Raw genomic sequence first — 23,498 nt, 5'->3', positions numbered from 1 at the left:
ATGATCTTCAGGACATGTGGGTGATAAACTAGGTGGTAAGTTAGCAGCAAAACAGTCTTGAAATTGTGTGTGCCTAGGATGCATCTGATTTTCCTTGACTTCAATTTCATTCACCCAGGTTAAATAGGATTTGCTACCTTTTCTTAATGCACATTTAGCCTATGTATGACTAAGAAATGGAAAATTATCAAAAGTGTGCATACCATGCAATGTGATTTGTTTCCCATGAGGATGAATTTTCGTTGAATGCGTGGAATAATCTATATCGGGATTATACTGATGACGTCAAGGCATTCCTAAAATAATGTCACGAGATTGCAGAGGCACAACTAAGAAATTTCTACGTTCAACATAATCACCAATTTTAATTTCTAAGTCATGCGCTTCTTGTGTTCCATTGTATCTAGTGCCTAAGAATGCAGCCTTGATATGATAATTAGTAGAAAGAGTATGTAAATTCAATTCTTTGACAAATTTTGCAAAAATAAAATCGTGTGTACTCCCATCATCATGTAAAATTGTCTTTTCTTTACCATGTACAAGACATTTCATCATTAATAAAGAATGGGAATTTGGTATACCTGGTAAAGTATCTGAAGTAGTATCGTTATCATCATTGTCTTCCGTGAAATTTGGCATTTCTTCATGGTCTTCATCTTCAGTCGCTCCCAAATAGTTGATATGAACAGTTGGCTTTTTGGATTGACAATTCGCTGCTAGATGTCCAGGTTGATGGCATTTATAACAGACTATGGATTTGGCTTTAGACACATTATTGGTAATAGTGAGAAGTCTAGGAATGTTGGGATTTGGCTAAAGAGATGGCTTATGATTGAGATTTGTGTTTGATGGTAGGGGGTCATGTCCAAGATTTATGGAATGAAGATGGAAGAAATCGGTTTTAATTGAATCTTCGAAAATTAGAATTGAATTGCTTTGTACCGAAGTTACCATTGTTTGAGAATTATTGTGGTTGCTTCTCTCATCCTCGAATTTTGTCTTCAGCATCATGGGTCGAGGAAATTACATCTTCGAGAGTTGATGGCTTGAACATGTTTACTTCCACATAGAAGTGACTAAGCTAACCAAACATTAACTTGCGCTAGGTACATCTTCGAGCATTCGAAGTTGCAATAAAGCATTCCAAAAATGCTTGGTATATTGGGAAATAGGCTCCCGATCTCTTTGTTGCAGAAGATCCCACTGTTTGATTGCTTTTTTGTAGAATTGGGGTGGAAGAAAATTCTACAAAAATTTCTTTTGGAAAGTGTCCCAAGTAGTAGGATAATCAATGCTTTTGCGGACAATAATCCACCATAGGGATGCTCTGTCCACTAAATGATTTGTGGCACACAGTTTTGTCTTTTTTAGCATACTGTTCTTCATGGAAATAATCATCAAATTGAGTGATAAAAGCAAGTATATTCTTTTCATTGCATGACCCATTGAAAGTACAAATTTTAAAATTTCTTTTACTTATCTTGGTTTCTTTCCAAATAGATTGTGCTTCAAGTGTGGCATCAATCGTACATCGTATAATATCTTCGCGTTGAGGTCCATCTTGATTGGCAGTAGATCGTTGCAGACTAGCTAATTGAGCTTGCAAAGTTTGACGTGCTCTTTGTTCCGCTTGAAACTGCATCATAATTAGGTCTAGTTTTTGCTCCATCATTGGTTCCCATAAATCACCTTCAACCATAAAATCTTCCATATTTTGATCGGTCATCCTGTAAAATTTCAAACAACCTCACACACTCGAAATCCTATTAGCAGGATGAGCTTAGCTCAAGTTCGGGTTTACAAGGCTTGCTTTTTTTTAGTGGCTTTTTATAATCTTTATTTTTCACCGCTACGGAAATTGATGTCGGTCTTCTTCCACGGTCTTCTTCCAAGTGGATAATTCGTCCGTGTAGACTGTGTATAGCAATCTGTTTGCTAGAATTTTGCTCTTTCATAGCACAGGTGCAAACAAGGACTTGCAAGGAGGTTACAAAGTTGGTTCAATATGAACAGCCACTATGGGAAGGTTGAAATTTGAATTGAAGCCTTTGTGTAAAGCTTAGAAGCTTTAGTCTTTAGTAATTAATAATTTTTAAGGAATCGTTGGTATCACACAGTACAAGAGGACGTCGTTGACTGATTCGACGCCGTTCAGAACGTCCTTTCACCGCAGATGATTCAACTTTGGAGCTTAAGCTTTTTATAAATCTTACTAAGTTTTATAATTTTCAAAAAAAAAAATGGCTTACCTGCTTATCTGAGAAAAATGTCTTGATGAAGGAGCTTCCCAGGTGGTCCTCCGCCTCCAAAGAGTGGTCCCTCGCTATCGGATTGCATAATAAGGGGTTCTTTACCGCCAGGAACGCGATAGTATTGATGAATTGTCATGAGACTGACTATAGATCCCATTCCTTCCAAGAGCTTCGCCTTCGCTCAAAATGGTAAGCGATTGAAAGCCCTCGATCTCAGCTTCGCTCTGAAACCACTAGGGCGCAAATCGGATGCCGTATGCGTACGCTAGCAAGCGTCAGAAGGTCCCTAAGAACAAAGAGCTTTGCTTTTTGCTCAATTCCAAGAGAGAAGACTTGCACGACATGAAGCAAGAAGACCAATTGGGTACAATCTCCCCCCCCCCCCCCTCCTCCCCCATACCTCGTGTAAGCGCTCCACAAAGTATGTATTTTATATATTATTCATCTCCAAGCTCAAAAATAGCCCAAATTTACAATTAGCACGCTTTAACTTTTGTGTTTGCTTTTGTCCAAATAAAGAATAAAGCAGTTGGATGCCCCAAGAGTCGAGTTGTGCCCAAATACAATGGCCAATAATGAATATTTAAATCACACTACAACAAAAAGGCCTCATAGATGCACTTTTAGATGTGATTTTTGAATATAGAGAAAATCTTATGGATGCGTCTATACGCCGGTCTATTTACGTGTCTACAGCGTTGCATCTATAATCTCATGTATGAATGAATCTACACGCAAAAATAGACACGCAATAGATGCACATATACACGCGTGAATACAAGCGCATAATAAACCAAAATTTCTATTTATTTAATTTATTATGTGCATCTATTAGTGCGTCTATCTGGCAATTAGACGGGCATATAGATACGCCCGTAGATGCGCTTTTACAAGCACTCATAGACGCGAACAAAAAACAAAAAATCTTCTTTTTTTAAAAAAGATATTTAATTTCTTTTTAAAATTTGAATTATCTAGCACATGTATAAGTGTGTGTACTTTGCATTGTAGACTTGCTTATAAATGCGCATTTTCTGCAATTTAGACGTGCGGATAGACGCGCAAAAACAGAATTGGGAAAAAAACAGAATTGGCAAAAAAACCAGAGAGCATGTGCTCTCTGGTTTTTTTTCCCCCCCTCCCATACATCAGATTGTGCATTTGGAAAAAAGACAATGGATCTAAAAGCATGAGAATTGAAAATAAAAGTCCATGTATTCATTATAGATCAAAAACATTTACATGGGGAGTTTAAGTGCTTGCGACCTAAAGCTTGGCCGCAAGCAGTAGGCTCAAAGATGGATAATACATATATAAGAAAACAAGGCCATAGAGGAGGTATGGTGCTCCTCTACGAATCTGAAGAAGAAACATCTTCGCTAGCACCACCATGGCTACTAGCGTCGCTGTCCCCCTCCTCGCTATGCTCCACATCCAAGTTCGCCTACACACACAAAAGATCAAGGTTGATTACGTAGACATGGTGGAGAAAAAGTTATAATTAGCTATGGTTTTAATAAGAAAGTAAGAAAAACATATCTCCTATGGCTGTCGAATCCTCATAGCCTGGTTGTATTGGTCCTCAGTGATAAGACCCTCCTCGTAGAAGTGAAGCCATGTGGTTGCGCGGTTATGGCCTCGATGGTAACCTACCTCTCTAGGAGTAGGTATCCTACCAATGATAGTAGTCCGCAAAACAATTATGATATATACAAACAATTATGAGACACAATGTATTAGAAAAAATTATATAAAGAATTGAAAGAAATATAAATTAAAAAAACTAGAAATCAAAATATACTTACAATATCTGCCTCCCACAACTCTCTGCCGCCCGATCCGTAATGCAACGATTCCATGGTTTCCATTTGGATCCGTCACGCCTCTGCGTGTTGGCAACTCTTCACTTTCTCTACTGCTTTCTTCTTGGCTTTCTTCCACTCTATGCAGTGGCACATAGGTGGTTGGCTATAGGCTCCACGCCCCTCCTCCTGCCTCCGTAGTGAGTCCCTGGCACGTGTCATGAGGTGGGATCTTTTGTTGTGAAGTAAATCCCTCACTTTTGTGCATCCCCAATCATCCGAGAATCGTTGACCCTCAGGATCTAGGTACCTCCTATGGACTGCCCTCAACACCTCCTGCCACAAGCCGTTTTTTTAATTTTTGAAGTAGATGAAACAATCTTTATACGTCACATGCACGATGCTCCTCGTGTATGCCATTACATCCCTTCCTTCATCATCATGGAAGATGCCACCAGTATCTGTAACTCTATAGTACTGGCGTACTGGCTCCTCTACGTGATCTACTGGTGAGGGTGATCGCTCGCCACCTCCTAGGCAACCCCCACACAAGCCTCGTCCTCCCCCTCGACTCTCCCTCCTCCCTCTCTGTTGACTACCCTCTGCCTCGCTGGATGCACGTGCTTCTGCAGATGCACGTGCGTTGGCTGATGCTTGTGCTTCAGCCGATGCATGTATAGGTGTTGCACATGGAGTACCTGCACATGGAGTACCTGCATGTGGAATACCTGCAATTGGAGTTTGGGAAGTAGTGCCAGGCAAAGGTGTCAGAGGTGTTCCAAACATGATGCTGAACACCTCGTCTGATGTGGGAGACCGGCCAAGGTGTCTGGTCATCTCTGCCATGAAGTCTTCCCTACTAGGAAAACCTCCAAAAAATGCATTGATCCCCTATCGAACAAGGCCAATGTATCATTCATGCGATCCAAATCTGGGTCATTGCTAAATGAACCAGGATATGACATCTGCAAAAAAAACAGGAAAAATACAAATTTGTTTGCTTACAAAAAATCATATATTACCTTCATCCATACCTAAACATTTTCAAAGATCTTTCTTTAGACATTGAGCATAAAACTTAAGTGTTAATGCTTCTCATAAACAAGAAAACTGATAAACACAAACATGGGATTGGTCACATTCATCATTGCAAAAATATATTATTTTTTATTAGAGCTAGGAGAGCTCGCGCGCGTATGACCGCGTCTAAATTGCATGTTAGACGCGCTCTCAGACGTGTCCCTAAAGTCAACCCTATGTCCAGAGCGTGTCTATATCCGCATCTAAGATGCAGTATAGACGCGCTCGCGCGTGTATCATCACGTATAGACTACAGAGCACAGGCGCCAGCACACGCGCTCTGAGATGCGTCCTCAAACGCAATGAGAGAAAACATTTCTTTGCATCTATACCTGTGTCTACACTGAAATGTAGACGCGCTGGCAGACGCACTCAGTCGACTGATTTTAGTCCCATGACCGCCATTCATGATTTACAAAATGCAATACATAATGGAATCAGAAATCCTAATACACATACAGAGCAGAGAGAGAAAGAGAGAGAGAGAGAGAGAGAGAGAGAGAGAGAGAGAGAGAGAGGGATAGAGAGAGATCTTGGGTGTTTGGTGTGGCTGGTGGTGGCGCGTCTGCACTGAAATGTAGACGCGCTGGCAGACGCGCTCAATCGACTGATTTTAGTACCATGACCGCCATTCATGATTTACAAAATGCAATACATAATGGAATCAGAAATCCTAATACACATATAGAGCAGAGAGAGAAAGAGAGAGACAGAGAGAGAGAGAGAGAGAGATAGAGAGAGATCTTGGGTGTTTGGTGTGGCTGGTGGTGGCGCTTCTTCCTTCTCCTTCTTCCTCTTCTTGGTAAGTTACTCTCCCTTGATGCTTGCTTGCTTGCTTGCTGCTTCTTTTTCCTCTTGTTCTCCTCTCTCTTATTCTCTCTTTCTTCCTCTCCTTGGCTTTCCTTTTTCCCTTCTTGTGTGTTTGAAATGAAAGAAGAGGTGAGTCATGAGGAGGTGAGGCATGAAGAGACTAGGTGAGGGATGAAGAGACTGCATGTCGGCTAAACTCGAGCTTCACAACTGCAAAAAACGCAGGAAAGAAAAGGCGCAGTTTGAAAAGAAATGATTTAAGTATGGTTTGAATTTTGACGTGTGCGTCTATTTTGGCGTGTATATGCACGTCTAAGGTTTATGTAAACATGAGTATAGACGCGAACATTGACGCGCAAATAGACGCTAATATAGACGCGTATGTAAATGCGAATATAGACGCGTATTTAGGCTTTATCATAATTTTTTATTTTTAAGATAAGTTTTAATAGTGAATTCTTATCATAAGTTTTAATGTATTTATGATGAGTTTTGTGTATTTAAAATTGAGATCTTAGAATAATTAATATGCTACCTTGAAGTTTTTATGTAAACATATGAATGACAAATATTTTGATGTTGTCATGAATTAGGTTTAATCATGTTGTCGTCATCACCTAGTGAGGTGCATGCTGATGAGTCAACGAGCACATCCTCAAGTGAGGATGAAACATTACGTCTTCATAATCGAGATGCATGGCTACGATAAAAAATTAAATGCATGTGTGATCATTGTCGAGGGTGTATTTTTCAAGCACGTCGCAATGTCACACCTCAGCTTGTATGGAGAATGGGACCGAGAAAAATCACCAGTATTCATTGTTTTTTTTTAACCACTAAGATTGCTAGTCTATGTTACTCAATATATATCAACGTACATGAAACTCCCTTTTGTGATCGAGAGGCTACAAAACGTCGATGCGAGGAGGCAGAGTCTTCAAGAAGAGTAGAGACTCACGACCATGATAGCAGCCCTCATGAAATGCCCCATCTATTTTTGCAACATCTATTTTCGCAACCGGTTCAGGGAGAAGGTCACTCTACGAAGCCAGATGATCCATTATACGTAGCATCATCTACTCCGTTGTATGAAGGTTGTACGTACTCCGTTCTTCGTACGTCCCTTGAGATACTTAACTTGTAAATAATTTATAGATGGAGTAATGTCAGTTTGGATGCGATATTGAAGTAGGTATCAATTCAATTTGGCTTATGAATCATAATATTAATTGTTCTATTTTGAAATTAGATAGAAATATATGTTGGTGGTTTTTTAACTCACTTTTAAAAATATATGTATGTTATTATCACAAATGCTTCCAAAAGGAAACAAATTGTCAACTAAGAGAGAGCAAGCAAGACATTACTTGACATCTCTGGGAGGCCTCGATTATGTCCAGATCCATGCATGTGTCAATAATTGTGTCTTATTTCGTGGGATTCATGAGTTCACACGAGAGTGTCTTGTTTGTGACGAATCAAGATACGAAGTGGAGATGAAGTCAATGGATGTGCCTCATAAGGTTTTACGATATTTTTCGATTGTTCCACGTATAAAACTTATGTTCAAGTGTAAGTCTATTAGAAAGCTCATGTCATGGCATGCTAGTCATCGTTCAAGTGATGGAAAATGGAGGATCCCTGCTGATACACTCGCATGGCAACATATAGATAATTTGTGGCCCGTTTTCAAAGAAGAGCCAAGAAATTTGAGATTTGGTTTAGGTATGGATGGAATCAATCCATTTGGCATCAAAAGCACATCATATAGTGTAGACTAGTGGTATTGGTAAACTATAATATTCCTCCATCCATGGCAATTAAAAAGAGACATGTAATATTGTCCCTTCTGATTCCTTGAAAGCACAAGGTAAAAAACATGGACATTTACTTAGAGCCTTTGATTGAAGAGTTAGAAATGTTATAGAAAGGTATTGAGGTGCAAGATACAAGCGCATCTACATCCTCTAGAGATTTCACATTGAAGGCCATGTTGTTGTGGACCATGCATGACTTTCCAGGATACGGAGCAACTCAATAGTGAAGGAACAAATATATAGCTTTGGAACGAGGAAAAAATAGTGAAGGAACAAATATGTAGCTTTCGAACACCCACAGGATGTATGAGATGTCTCAAGGGAGCCTTCATAAAGAAAAAGAAAAGAGGTGTGGAGCAACTATATGGTTTGAAGTCCCACGATTGGCACAAAATGATTCAAGTAAGGGTATCTCTAACCATGAATATAGTAATCAGTGGAGTAACTATGTGTAAACTTTGGGATATTATGACTTTTTCCTCAACTAATCATTTGATCTATGAATATTGTTTACATTCAGTTCGTACTTCCTACTAGCATATCCCATTGTGTATCCAAAGATGTACGTGATATCATTTCTAAGATTGGAGAGCTTGTGAGGTGTGTATACATTGTATTTTTTCATTATATATATTTGAATTTCTACACAAAAATAAACAATTCTCAAATAGATCCTGACAGATATGTGAGTTCAAAGGAAATTGATCCAAACACATTGCAATATGCTCGAGTATTATCTCTTGAGGTGGTTTGTTTGGTGGAGGAAATTTTTCCTCGATCCATTTTGACTACTCAATTACATTTACTCGTACATTTGATTGATGAGATCGCACTTTCTGGGACAGTTCATGCAAGGTGGATGTTTTTTCTTGAGCACTTCATGGAAACCTTGAAAGATTTTGTGAGGCAAAAAGCACGGCCTGAGGAAAGTTGCTGAGGGTTGGTTAGTGCAATCATCCCTTTTTTATATCTCTGAATATCTTGCTGAAGTCGACTCCTCTCAACCACGACTATGGAAAGATGATGAAGACTTGAGGATGACCTCTATAATACCTCAAAGAAAAGGAATAAGTAAAGTGCTAACAAAGAAGAACTTCGTAAGTTAAATAGTTTTTGTGTGCTCAATAGTGATGTAATGAGCAAATGGGTGACACTATATAATGAAGCAAGGGCAAGAAGAAAAAGTGAAAGACAAGTATTTCGCATCAAATATGACGTAATGTCTCATTTCCAGATCATCTAAATGCGCTCCCACGTCATATTGATATAGATTAGTTACATGAGAAAATGGAGAGAATGGAAAAAGAGGAGGAAATTAATATATCTCAAGAAGAGTGGGAATACACACGAGGTTGCTTATCAAAGGTGAGACATACTATCACTTAATTTGTTTCTATAAGTTATATTTTATATAAATAATTGCCATGTTTGATCTTTTATCTTTTACTACTAGTGCACATTATTCAATGCTATTTGGTGTGAGGGTAAACATCTTCGAACTCAACGGATAGATGAAAAGAGAAATACCCAAGATTATGGTGTCCTTGCTCACTTCGAGGATGCCAATGGTACCATGGAAGGTTATTGTGGCTTGATCCAAGATATTCTGAAGCTTGACTCCAGATGATTCTTTATATATGTACTAGATGTGAAGTGGTTTAAAGAAGTGGTAACAAATGGTGAGCATTGTACAATCAAACGTCATCCAAGTGGTTTTGCAATCATTGACTCTACAAAATTTCACCAAAACAAGAATGACACATTAGTACTACCTCATCAATGCGAGTAGGTATATATGCAAAAGCTAATTTTTAAATATGTATACATGTGATACATATACACAATATAATAAGTATTTAAGTTTCTTGCTTTTGTTTTTCAAATACAGGTTGTGTATCATCCAATGGTAAACAATAGCCGATGGTGGTATGTCATCCCTATATCTAATTGTTCAAAACCAATATATGGTAATATTACCGACATGGAGATAGCAGATGAAAATCCAACAATTAATGATGATGTGCATGATGATACCATAATGGATGATATGCGTGATATAGTACAAGATGAACCTCGCGAGGATGTTCAAGGAAATGCAGAAGAAGACAATAATGTGATTGTCAATGATATTGATGAAGTTATTGAGCAATATAGCAACACATCTGATAGTGGGATAGACTTATTTGTTTCATTACCTCTTGGTAACATAGACCTAGAAGTAGATAGTCTAGCAAGGGCTAATCTCATTGAAGATGAGATGGATCATTCACTATAACATACTTAATTTTCTTAATGATTCAATGTGTATTCTTAATTCTATGGTTTTTATCATGCGCACACGTGCATACTCAAGAATCAATAGTCAAGTTTAAAGCTAAATTGAATTTTCCATAATAAAAAGGAAGTATTTTTTATCATCTTCAAGTAGAGAAATTATGAGATACATATTGCAATGCTTACTACTAATTGTATAATAAGGTTTCTATCGCTTGCCGCTAATTACTTATATCAGGCTTGTCAACTAGAGGAATTGCCATTCATTAGAGAGCAATGCAAAAATAATTATTAACACTGGTTTTTTTATTCAATGATTCAATGTGTGTTCTTAATTCTATGGTTTTTATCATGTGCACATGTGCATACTCAAGAATCAATTTCAAGTGGTTAAATAATTACTAACTTTGGTTTTTTTATTATATTAATTCTAATTTTAGGTGGTTAAATAATTGCGCGTCTGGTGGCGCATCTATATTGGCGTCTATTTACGCGAATATATAGACGCAAAATTTGTGTCTATTTACACGCTCTTTTACATGCACATATAGACGCAATGATAGATGTGCCCGACTTTGCGCGTCTATGCCTCGTTTCTCTTGTAGTGTCATGTGTCCATGCGCATACAAAATAATAAATATATGTCAAGCACTTTAATAACTAAGCATGTCAAAATAAATAATGGCGCCACGCCTAAGACACGTGCTTATCAAAAATGATAATTTCTTCTAAATAACTTGAATACACACTATCGCCCAATGCTTCCCAGTGCCACCGCCGCCTGCTCTACACATCAACTGAAGCATTCATAATTGTTAGAAAGTAATAAAATTAAACCGACAAAAGTGAATACCTAGTAGTCTTCAGCTACAAAATAAATAAATAGGTTGGAACTCTGTCCTAACCTTACTTTAATACGAGTACACACTCTAAACTCATAAACATCCATTAATTAAATTATGTATATTGTAGAATCACCCACTATGGAATCACCCACTTGCACATTAAATTAACGTGACGCTCGAAAAGGACAGGCGTCCCCATCGACTTTTCGCACAAGGAATCCACCTTGTGTACGAGCCCTGGTAAATAAATATAATTTTATGGAATCCACTACAAAACCTCACGGAATCCACCATGGAATATGCCTCCTGGCATCAATTAGCCCTTTCAACGTCACCTTACATCAACAATATTAGCGGCATGGCAGAGAGGTCATTCTGATAAGCAAATCTATAGAGTTGAAGACAAACACGAGTGAATGGTGGCCAAATCAGATTGTATGCAGGTTAAAGGGTTATATGTATGTGTTGATAGAGAGATGAGACAAATTAATTAGAAGGTGGTAGACTGAAGAAGATAGGCTATTGTTTGAATTTTTAAAGTATGGTCGTCCTAAGTGTTTGGATCAACAAGAAGGAGGAGGGATCGACAGGTGAATCACAGTCTCTAGTGTTCCAATCTTTCCGGAGGTGAACTTGTAGCTCGAGGAAGTGCAAAAACTTTGAAAGTGTCTTTTCTTCTTTGCTCACGAACTAACAAGATGGCGGGTGTTGTGCCTTTGAAGATATCAAAAGGAGGGAAATTTGAAAAACACTTCTATCTATACAATTGCTTTGTTGAACAGTCTACCAAAGGACATTGTGACTTAACTTGAGATGCTTGTATGCTATGGGTTACATGACTATGTCCAGAAGGCATTGAGACAAACAATGTATTCATTCACAACTTATGTAATCCATCGAATGTGAAACCTAATCATTCCTTTTGCTCCATGTATTCATCTTGACTTGAGTACTCAACATTATCTTTTGCTCCCATCTTTCTAAGCATCCCTGCAACAAGCAACTTTTCTGGAACCCCCGTGCGATATCATGTGCGACAACATGCTTACTTCTGCCCCCATCCTTGTCTGCCCTGACTTCTCTAAGCTGTTTACCATTCATTGTGATGCCAGTGGTAGGGGTATTAGTGCAGTATTGTTGTAAGAGCATGGTGTGATTGCATTTGAGAGCTGCAAGTTTAATGAGAAGGAGATGCAAGTGAATGTATATGACCAAGAGATGTTGACCATCCTCCATGCCATCAAGAAATGGCACCACTATTTGTATGGTAGCCGCTTCTAAGTAAGAAGAGACCACCCAAGTCCTCTAGTACTTCTTGACTCGGTCCACTTTGACTCCTAAGTAAAGGCGATAGGTGGCAATCTTACAAAACTATGACTTTGACATTTCGCACACTCGGGGCTGTAAAATATTACACGGCGCAGCGAACAGAATCTGAGAAAGAGATAGAGAGTACACAACAGATAAGAGGAGAATCAGTAAATTCTTTAACTCCAAACAACTGATACAAAGATGGCTCTGTCCACCCGTGCGCTTCCACTGTGTGAAGCTTAGATGGCGATCTAGACAGAAGATAGGTGAAGAGCTTAAGGCTAGCTGGAACAACAACTCTGACTGGGTGAAAGATGAGTGAGAGATGGCTGCGAAGAGGTTTAGCTTTTATAGCGCGCGAAGGTCGTTAGGTCGGCGTGCTGACCGACCTACCATATGAGCCTCCACTAGTCCGCGTAAGAAACAAATTGGATAAATGGATTTTTTTTAAATTTCCCCCTATCCCTCCACTCGACTGACGAGCTGCAGGGGGAGGGAAATAGTAGGAGCCATTAAGCTCCTTGTTCGAGCCTTATGGAGGGAGGGGGGACATGCGTGTCGACATGCAGGGGAGGGAAGATCCCCCTCCCCTCCACTATTTAATGAAGGGCTGCAGGCTGAAGACCAGGCCACCAGGAGACGCTGTATGACTGCTGAGCTTGGAGAGGCTACGAAGGGGTCAGGCGAAAGAGGAGAATGATGTTCGATTGCCGCCGAGAGGAGGAGATTCTGACGCTGCCGTCGAAGCGAATTGCCGTGCACTCCGCCCTGCCAACAATCAGTCGCCAAATTTGAGCCCAATCGTCGATTTCTTTCCCCCCCCCCCCCCGGTGGCCTGCGTAAGCTTCCAGAAGGTCCTTGGAAGATTCCAAGGGGCCTTCTTAAGCCCCTTTTCCATAAGGCCCTTGTTCTCTCCCCCCCCCCCCCCTCGGGTTTAAATCCCCCCTAAGCCCCTTGTCCCCCCCCCCCGGTTTTTAATCCCCCCTAAGCCCCTTGTTCTCCCCCCCCCCCCCCCACCGGGTTTTATCCCCCCTAAGCCCTTGTTTCTTCCCCCCCCCCCCCCCCCTCTTAGCTCTTTAGGCTATTCGAGTCACACCCATAGGCTACTTTGTCCTTAGGCTACCTTGAAGACTTTCATTCTCTTTCATTGTTTCCTTCATTCACTTTTTAGATCTTTTTGTGCATGTGCTCTCTTAGCTGAGCTTTGTTTTTTTAGTTTTATCAAACAAGCCGGTGTCCACACACCCCCATGACCTAAAATCCCCCAAGACCCCCTTCCTATACTTTCCCCCCCCGTGTTTTATTCCACTAAGCCCTTTTCACCCTCATAACTCTTTTCTTTTTTTCCCACAATTCCCTAAGTTTTCCTCGTAATCCCCTATATTCCCCTTATTATTTCCCCCCCCCCCCCCTGAACCTAAAAATCCAAATCATCATCATGGCCTCGGATGATATCCCGTAAGGGAAAAGTAGCCGTGAGATAAAAGATAGGGAGGGAAAGTAGAGGGAGTAAAAAAGAAGGAGTGAAGGAGGAAGAGTGGGAAAAAGATAAAAGAAAGGGAAGGAAGGAGAAGACGGTGGAATTCCAGAAGAAAGAGGAAAAGGCTATCTCACATTCGAACTACGATGCCGCCAAAGAAAGTCCAAGGTGTAGCTGCGGGAGGGTCATCCCCCGGTATCCATGTGGATATCTCACCTCAAAGCCAGGTTTTTCTTCTTGGCTTTAATTTGGTTTTAAGTCGATCATGCAAAGAAAAATTGTTAAGGATAGGATATATTTGTTCGAGTTATTTGTAACGAAGAAGTTTAGCTTATGAATGACAATGTATAAAACTTAGTTTTCTTCAAATTGCATCAAGCATTATAAATTATGAGCAAGATTATCCATTTACTATAGTAGCATATTTTAGTTAAATCCTAAGGTGTAGAAATCATATCTTGCACCATTAGCCTTATTCTTTTCGCAACGAATCATTGTAAATGGTTAAATTCATGAAAGGGTTCTTTCAATGCTCAAATTACTAGGAAGTTATCTTGAATATTTGCACATCTTAGCAAGGCAAGTGTTGTTAGTTGGCATGAGCTCATCTTTAAGGAAAACGGAAGTTAAATTAAATTATATTGATTGGGAAAGTAAATTGTCACAAGGATAGCAAAACCATGACAAGACGATTAATATTACCTTCCAAAAGAAAACTGAACCAATCTAAACATAGAAACATTCACACCGTAAACACTTGACTACTTTCCTTACTATAGGGACAATAAATTCGTAAAGATAAGAAACTAGGGTTTGCCCCTAAGGTTCTTAAAAGAAGAAACCCTAGGCCTGACATACGTCAGCTTAAAGAATCTAAACAGATTATTCCATTGCAAGACTTGCGCAACAAGTATGAAATTATTTAGCCTTGTGATTGATTCACAAGGAGAAAGGGTAAAAACCCTCATCAAGGACGGCAGATCCCTACGCAGGTTATCTTGCAAAAAGACGTATTTTTGGATATCCTTCTAAATAAGGAAAGTTATCAACCAGAAACTAGCATATCTAAGGCACCTTAGGGTTAACCAAGTTGGGTATGCCCTACACCGGAATGTAAGAGATCTTGCCAAGTTACAAGACACCTTGGGAACGAGTGCTGATACACTCAAAAAGGAAAGAACACTTCCTTAGCAGTTTGCCAAACAACTCGGTTGATTAACGAAAATGTTTGTGCTTGCTAGAGATTTTAGGGCTCTATTTGAATTATGAATTAAAAATTAAATGAGTACCTATACTTTAGGTTAAAGGCCTGAAGGAAGAGGCAGCTTCAGTTACCCCCGACTGCCTGCCTGTTGACCCTAACCAAGGGGGCTGTTGACTGCGCCGAGAACATGGACCGAACCCGCCGTAAGAGGTCTCTCCGTTGAGTTCTACTTGGAGCAGGAGGACACTTGTGTGCAAGGGGGGGCTCTCGCCGTAAATCCCTCGCCTTCCGGGTCCTGCACAAGAGGCTAACATGACTCAGGATTGGATCTCGAGGCTCGCATACTAGTTGACGGGCGGAAGCTTGGAATAGTGATCCCTGGAGATTACTGGATAGCCTTCGGGCAAATTATGGACAAGCCTACGGGCGGAACTCCTTGTATTTCAAAGATAAAATGATGAAATGTTAAAAGAACTTGCTTGATATTGTTTTTCTATGTCACGTGATAAGATTACGTGAAGGAACCAGTGCTTAATAGGGTTAATTAAAGAAGCTGATTGTTATATGTCAAATTAATATGTTAGATAATTACATAACTAAAACAAACCGAGGAAAGTGTGGAGGATGGGCCATGGGTCCGTCCTACGGTTGGGTGGTCCCGGTTAGCTGGGAATTTTTCTCAAAAATCTCGAAGAACAATGGGATGATCATCATCATCAAAACGAATAACAAGAACGATGACCTAAAGTTATGTCTTACCCGATTTACGCTGTTTTAGGGGAATGGAATGGGACTATGCCTTATGGCAGAGAGGTTGAGCTTTGCATCCCTCTCGTTTCCCATTCTCCTTGAACCAAGTGCAGCGTGAATCCGCTTCGGACCTGGCGTTTCTGCGTAAAGTGCATCCCTCTCGCTTGGGTCTGACGCTAGTTGCTGTTAGCTAATGACCAAACAGTAAAACCCTGATTCCGATCGATCCTAAGTGGGAAACGGCCAGGATACTTCTGCTACGTGGCAGACGCGAGAAGACCTAGATCGCAAAACCCGTAACATTCCTTGGGAGTGCCGAGTGGAGCTTTCTAGACATCCTTTCCGATGGACTGCTAAGACGTGTCTTGGATGATACTAGGGGACATGTTACATGACCAAATGTGTTCCATGCCAACAAAACAAGGATAGTACACTCAGGCCCACTGGCCTCTTGCAACCCCTCCCTATCCCTGAAGGGAAATGGACTCGTATCATGATGGACTTTATCACTGGCCTTCCTGCGACCAAGAAAGGGTGGAAAATTATCTATGTGGTAGTTGATCGCCTCAGCAAAGCTGCCCACTTTATCCCCACTAAGACCCAATACACTAACTCTCAGGTGGCCACTCAGTTTATGAAATATGTCTTCAAGTTGCATGGCTTACCACAAGTCATAGTACATGATTGGGATGCAAAGTTTATGAGCAACTTCTGGTACACACTTTTCACCTCCATGGGGACCAAGCTTGCTCCATCCACTGCATACCACCCTTAGACTAATGGCAAGACTGAAAGAGTGAACAAATGGCTTGAGACATATTTCACACACTTTTTCCATGATGTACAATAGAGTTGAGATACGTGGCTCCACTTGGCTGAGTTTGCATATAATAACTCCACACACTACAGCATTGGAGTTTCCCCTTTTGAGGCCTTATATGGGTATAAGGTTCCCCTCCTCCCCATAGTCTTATTTAATGATAAGATAAACCCTCAAAGTCAGGGCGAGTTGGATCGCATGCAAGCCTTACTTTAGTAATGTAAAGTAAACATTCAAAAGGCCCAAACACACATGAAACTCTATGCAGATGAGAAAAGAATGCATTTGGAATTCCACAAAGTCCCACTACTCAACTCTCAAAGAGGGCAATAGTAACAAGCTAGCCCACCACTTCTATGGCCATACCAGATTCTAAAGAGAGTTGGTGACTTGGCCTACTGCTTAGAACTTCCCACTACCACCAAAATCCACAACGTGTTTCATGTCAACCAGCTGAAATCCTTCATGGACTCCTTAGTGGACTATGTGGAAGAACTCCCCCCCCCCCATAGATGAAGAAGGCATCACTCACTATATCCATAAGGCAATCATTGGGCAGCGAGATAAGCACATATGCTCTCAATCCATTAAATAATACCTCATCAAATGGAAATTCCTACCCCTAGAAGAAGCCTCTTGGCACCCAGCAACCATTGTTAATGAATTTTTCTACCTCCAAGAGGCCCCACAAATTGAAGACTAGCCGGTTATGCCCCATTTGACAACCCTCTGCATGCAGATTGCACACTATTTTAGAACAGTTTTGTACTTATCCAAATCTCAGGCATGTGCATCCTACATAGGTTGAAAGTACTCGTCATAAGCTCCATTTCGACATGTGGTATGCCCTATTTGGAGTAGCCCATCAAAAGTTATGACCCATTTACTTCAACAGGCCGGTCTTGAATAGCATGTTGTCCCTAGTCTTTATCCACCCATTTTTCATTGTAAAAGGGCTCAGATTAGTACTTTGCAACCCTCCCTTAGCCCAATCATCACTCCCCTTGTTTTTTAGGGCAAAAACCTTCAAGGTGCGAATGGATTGTAACAAGTGGGATACATACTAGCAACTAGGGTTTAGACACCTAGTCACACTGATCGGGGTATATAAGGTGTAAGAGTCCCAGATTAGGGAAATCAATTATTATCAAGAACATACTCTTCACCTTCATCTTCAACTTTCATGGCTTCTTTCTCCCTTCTCCTCTCTTTCTTGTCTTTCTCTCTCTTCTTCTAGTCTTGTTTCCTCTTCTTCTTGCTCTATCTAGACATAATCATCCAAGGTGTTTTTCAACAAATTCACTCGTAAAGGAGAGATTACTATTTTTCTCATGTTAAGATGGACACTTGCATTTCCTAAACTACAACATATCAAACTAATGTTAAAAGCTTGTGTAGCTCTATATCTTTTGACTAGGAGTTGAAACATGAAGTAATAATGATTTTAATAAATATAACTTTTGAGATCTTTCTTCAAATATAAATGTTTTATTAAATGGATTGTGGATTAATAAAAAGGGTGTAAGAATACTTTCTCATATGGTCAAAATCACACAAAACTACATAAGAGCATCACATATAAACTAATAGCAATAAATTACTTCATAATATGAGCATAGGTTGCTATTAATTCTAGCAAGCATGGTTAAAACCCACATAAGAATTAGGATTGTAGTTGTGCACTTTCAAATCACTCGTCTTTTTCTTTTATGAGTAAGCAATTAAAATTGCTAATAGTAGGTGTTCATTGACTAAAAATATTTGAGGTAGCATGTGAAAAGGCCTCCCAACACATAGAGCACCTAGCCAATGCACTTGGTTGCATATAACTGCACAAGAAAATGGGTGCTAGTCATGGAGGGATCTTTCACTTTAAATGGGGAAACCAATCCCCATAATGTAAGGATATATCATCATAGAATCCACATACAACAATTTTAAAATTAACCTAAGTTGTAACATTAGGTTAACATGAGACACCCTCATCACATTTGAGAGGTCCTGCATCAACTGTCATATAAGGCATAAATGTGCTTGACACTCCAAGGCCATATCGGTTCTCCTTTTTTATTGATGGCCCTGACTCAACAAAGTATGCCCCATCCAAGAATGTGTCATCTATTGATTTCCATGTCCATCCTTCCCATGAGCCATAACAATCACGTTTGGTTACCTTTAAAAACCATGAAAGTAATGAGCCAATTTTGTTTAGTATCATATAAATTGAGATCACATGAGAGTTTGATCTAAAATTTTAACCTCCTTTGCAAAAGATGCTTGATATCGATTTCCTTCACTTATAATGGTTGGGGCTGCACTTCCACCCACTGCATACATGCTCCACTCATAGTAGTCATTGTTGATAACATGGAAGAATCCAAATCGACACCTAAAAGAGAGTATTGCACTTACAATTATTACTTTTATTATAGCGATTGACTAGCTCAATTGGAATATTCAAAATTTTACATAACCCACCTTGGCATGCGTTGTACTAATCCAGGGCCAAAATGGTTAAATGCCACAGTTACTTGCATTGTCTTATCAGCAGTGTAAGCATCATTATGTCCCAAAAGCATGACCTGATAGGAACTTATGGTTAGCCTTTTCAAATTGAGCTTCATTAAACTACTAGGAACTTGCAGTTAGCTAAATGAACAAGAAAGCTTGATCACACCCTGCTCCTACCAAGGAGGACCAACTAAGTGTTTAAGGAATGTTTAAGTGGGCAAAAGCCTAGAACTATATGAACACACCATGTGGCCATAGGTGTCCAACCACTTGATGCACTCAATGAGACTTGAATCCACAAGCTCATGACTATTAGCCCCCGGATTAATCGGTAGGCCATCACTCTTGAGATGAAAACAAAATGATCTTGTATCATGAATTTGTAACTCAAAGTGTTTTGTTAAATAGACCTATTTGTTGAATAGACCTATTTCTTGTACCTCTCTTTTTGGTTAGCTACACTTATACACTACTAGTCAATGCACGATCCTCTATAAAATAGCAAATGCATACCTTGTCATGATTGGTGAAGACATTGTTGGAGATGGTCACCGCAGTGGAAGCATGAATGACATCAATAAGCCCATCCGCACAAGAGGAGAGGAAGTTATGATCAATCCATATGTTCTTAGATCCAAACACGCTTATAGCATCCCCATCAGAGCCTTGGCGATAGCCTATATGGGTTGTCGAGCTACGAACAAGGCCACTAGTCCCTGGCTTGCAATCATGGATGTGCAAGCCATGAATGATGACATTGCTCACATATTGAATTGTCAAGCAAGGCCCATAGGCAATATGGACCTATGTGAAGAGCAAATAAAGAAAAATTATAATCTAGATAAGTAGTAACTTAGAAAATAAGGATTCATTCAAGATTGTTGCTTTGTATTTACATTATAAAAATAAAGTGTTATTACAATATTTACATTCTAAATTCTTAGGCACCGCAAATATTGTGACATAAATTCATCAAATTGGTAATCAATGGCAACGCAAGCTATGTGCACATACCACCAATCTTGTACCATCAAGGGAATATGCATGTATATGAACTTTGATAAGGTTGTGGAGAGCTATTTGAAAACTCAAAGAAGACAAATATCAAGAATAGTTGCTTTGAAAGTGATGCATAGAATCCTAGACAATAGAAGAGTTGCATTATGTGTGATTGATATCGAGAAATGAGAGATGGATTATTACAGGGATTGATTATAACTCCTAGGTGCATAAGTCCTAGAGAATAGAAGCGTTTGTGATTAATGGGGTCGATACCTCCCCCAAGTAACTTAGTAGGACTATATCAAGTTCCCCCAAAGTAACGTTCCTAGGATTGGTGCGAGAGATTGCTTGAAATGAGGTAGGATTGCTGGATGAATATGTAAATACCTCTGCGCCGCGGCCATCGATGGTGGTGTCGCTGGTGATGAGGAGCTCGTTTTGGAGGGTGATGGTCATGTCGCGAGCAAAGACGATCCAGAGGGGGGTGAGCTGGATGGCCCCGTAGCGGAGCGTGCCGGGGCGGGGGTTCTGGGCGTCGTCGCCGGGGTCCGTCACCACGTACACCTGCGCGCCTCGCCCGCCTCCGGTCGTCCCGCTTCCAAACCCGATCGCGCACTCCGCTAGCTTGGTCCGGTCCTGCGCCCACCCCGCCTCCCCCCTCCAGCACTCGTCTATGCTATTCATCTGTATCTTCTTCCTCGGACTATCACCATAGCCACCACCTGCAGTATCTAGCTCTCTCGTTATCATCCTTGCAGACGTGTGATTAATATTACCCTTAATCTTCATATTAGCAGCAGCTAACGTACGATATGGATCATTTTCATCTGATTTCCTGCACACCCCGCAGCACAGGTTAGATCGTTAGCATTGTTAATATTTCCTTTTAATTAGATGAAGATGATTAAACTAAGATGAAGATCATTAGCATTCTATTCGTCCCCGGACATAGACACGTACGCGTATCAATGACAGATTTCTTTGTGAGACCAACTCGCTGCATATAGACTTTTAATGATTATAAAGAGAGCCACTTCCTCACAAATACCTTGCCGCCTCTTTTACACCATTGCCTGTGTCGTTGTTGGCGTGTGAGTAATCAATCAGGCTTCTGCTCTCGGCGATGGCTGCCCTGGACAGTAGTGCCGCTGTCACTATGAGCAGCACAAGGTTAGAGCTGAGTAAGCGGTCCATTTTCGGAAAGTGCAGTTGGACGTCGATGACGGCAGTGGATGGGGCTGCTGCTGCAGAGAACAACATATCTCAAAACCGTCTTAAAAAGAGAGAGAGAGAGAGAGAGAGAGAGAGAGAGAGAGAGTAAGTAATGCATCGTCGTGGGCCGTTGATTGAGGGGAACCCAGGACGTGCATGATTCATCATATAATATATAATCTTTCATGTGTGTAAGCCAAACCCTACTCGCTTATCACATACACGACCTTCATGATTCCCATTTCTTTCGACATATTTATATTCTTTTAAGTCCTTGGTTGGACTTATGTGTCTATACGCTGGGCACCTGACCCTTTGCATGAAGCTAATTTTCTTAACATGCGCAAAATCAAAGCACATAGCGATAAATCTTTGACAGCAATTTCAAACTGTAATATAGGCATGCTTGACCACAAAAGCTCATGTTATGAGTGATTATGGAGTGATTAATTCGGAGTGATCATTTAAAAAAGCTCAAGTTGGGCACATGCATGAAGAAGAAGGAATCATGGGCACACATAAACATTGTAAGATATGCAAATTCAATACTAGTCGCAACCAAATTACAAACGATTTATTTCTCTTAAAAACAAAGGGATGCATATCTTATTTCATGACAGAATGCAAGCCATCAAAAGCACTTTCCACTTCTCACTAAATGGTTTGCATCGAAATGTAATCTTCTCCATCATCTATCTTTGCTTGGTTAACTAACGTTCCTTTGGCAGATGTACTACAAAGCATTGAATGAGCAAGGAAAGTTCCTTGGGAACCTTTTTCTTTCAACTACAAGATGACTAATACATTCGCATCAACAAAAAAAATGTTTTGGTGAAGAAAGAGAAGCATTGATAGCACCAATACATAAGGTCATCATTCATCCTATGATCAAAGGGTCACACAATTTGGGTAAAAGCATGTACTTTGGCTAGAACTATAGTCTAAGTTCTCTATTGATCAAGATTAAGGTGTCCATTCTAGCCAAAAATAAATATGTTCATGTAGCCACACTAAGTTAGAGTGCACATTTTAGCCAAAATTAGATCACACATTTGTTGGGGGTACAGGCATATGTGCCTAGCTATCCATGTATTAGTTACACTAATAGTACCCGTACCCCCGTACACTATAGGTGGTAGACATCCATCACTATCACTTCATTCTTTATTCTTTGAGTGACATTTAAATAAAGGAAGGCAAGTCACATTGTGACTGTTGGAGTTTACACATCTTGTGTCTCTTACTCTTGCTCTCTTGCTCCTTCCACCATAGCTCTTGCTTTCACTCACAAGCTTCCACTCTAGGCTTACTCTCTTCAATTGGTATCAAAGCTAAGATTGAGGAGCTCTTTCCCTTTATTTTACTTTAGTCTAGATTTAAAAAGCTTTAGTTCTTCAACAATGGCAACCATGGCTTTGTTAAAATACATAGATGTAGGACATGGCTATGGAGGTTGAAAGAGGAAGAGTGAGCTCATGAGGACATAGACATTAAGACTGAATAATGTAAACAAAATGATGACCCTATACTTGATACTTGCATTGGTTTCTTAAAATCTAGCTAGACCTTTATCAAATGGATGTAAAGACTACTTTTCTACATAGGGACTTGTACGATGAGATTTATATGCAGCAGTAACCTAAGGGCTTTGAGGAAAAAGGTAGGAAACACCTAGTGTGCAAGTTGAGAAAGAGCCTTTATGGCCTTACATAGGCACCTAGGCAATGGTATCATAAGTTTGATGCTTTTATGCATTCACAAGGATATAACCATAATGCCATGGATCCATGTCTATACATAAAGGAGGCTCATGATGGTAGCCTTATGATTTTGGTATTCAACATAGATTATATATTTATTGTTGGGAGAGTTCATACTAAGTTGGATGCCTTGAAATCTCAACTCAAAAAGAGCTTTGAGATAAAGGATATGGAACATGTTTCCCATATTCTTAGGATGCATATCATGCGCAAGCTCTCTTAGGGGCTCCTCTATTTATCATAAAAGAAGTGTATCCAGAAAGTCCTTGAGTGGTTTTATATGTAGCATGGTAAGCCTATTGGATGTCCTCTTCCGTTTCATGTGAAGGTTAGTTAGCTTGATAGTCTATAGTTTGATGAGCAAAAGGCTGAGATGGCCAAGATCCCTTATGCATCCGTAGTGGGGTAGTTCGATGTATACCATGATAGCCACTTGTCCTCATATCGAACTTGCAATGGGAGTTGTGGCACACTATATGGCTATACCTAGAGATGACATTAGAATGCTATGAAGGGTATCATGAGATACATAAAGGATATAATAAACATATGCATATATTATGGTGGC

At 40.1% G+C, this 23,498-nt stretch overlaps 1 protein-coding gene across 2 annotated transcripts; it reads right to left on the bottom strand.

Moving 5' to 3' along the window:
• Positions 1-18,149: 18,149 nt before the first annotated feature.
• Positions 18,150-21,194, bottom strand: LOC148021431 (putative pectate lyase 17). 2 transcript variants are annotated; one of them, XM_087698156.1, is made up of 7 exons: positions 21,007-21,194; positions 20,768-20,793; positions 20,346-20,680; positions 19,470-19,760; positions 18,924-19,027; positions 18,705-18,834; positions 18,150-18,618 (listed from the first exon to the last, which is right to left on the bottom strand). In XM_087698156.1, exons 1-7 carry the CDS (start codon positions 21,150-21,152, stop codon positions 18,412-18,414), a joined length of 1,239 nt encoding a protein of 412 aa, XP_087554282.1. In that variant the 5' UTR covers positions 21,153-21,194; the 3' UTR covers positions 18,150-18,411. The 2 variants fall into 2 exon arrangements, with proteins under 2 accessions (XP_087554282.1, XP_087554281.1); XM_087698155.1 differs by having other exon boundaries at positions 20,346-20,793.
• Between the last annotated feature and the right edge of the window lie 2,304 nt (positions 21,195-23,498).

The sequence above is a fragment of the Lygodium microphyllum genome, chromosome 18 (assembly GCF_053477565.2).
Source record: "Lygodium microphyllum isolate KBCC chromosome 18, Lygodium_microphyllum_v1.1.10, whole genome shotgun sequence".
In the NCBI taxonomy this organism is placed as follows: domain Eukaryota; kingdom Viridiplantae; phylum Streptophyta; class Polypodiopsida; order Schizaeales; family Lygodiaceae; genus Lygodium; species Lygodium microphyllum.
The sequence above is the reverse complement of the archived record's forward strand: the minus strand, read 5'-3'. Positions and strand labels throughout refer to the sequence as shown.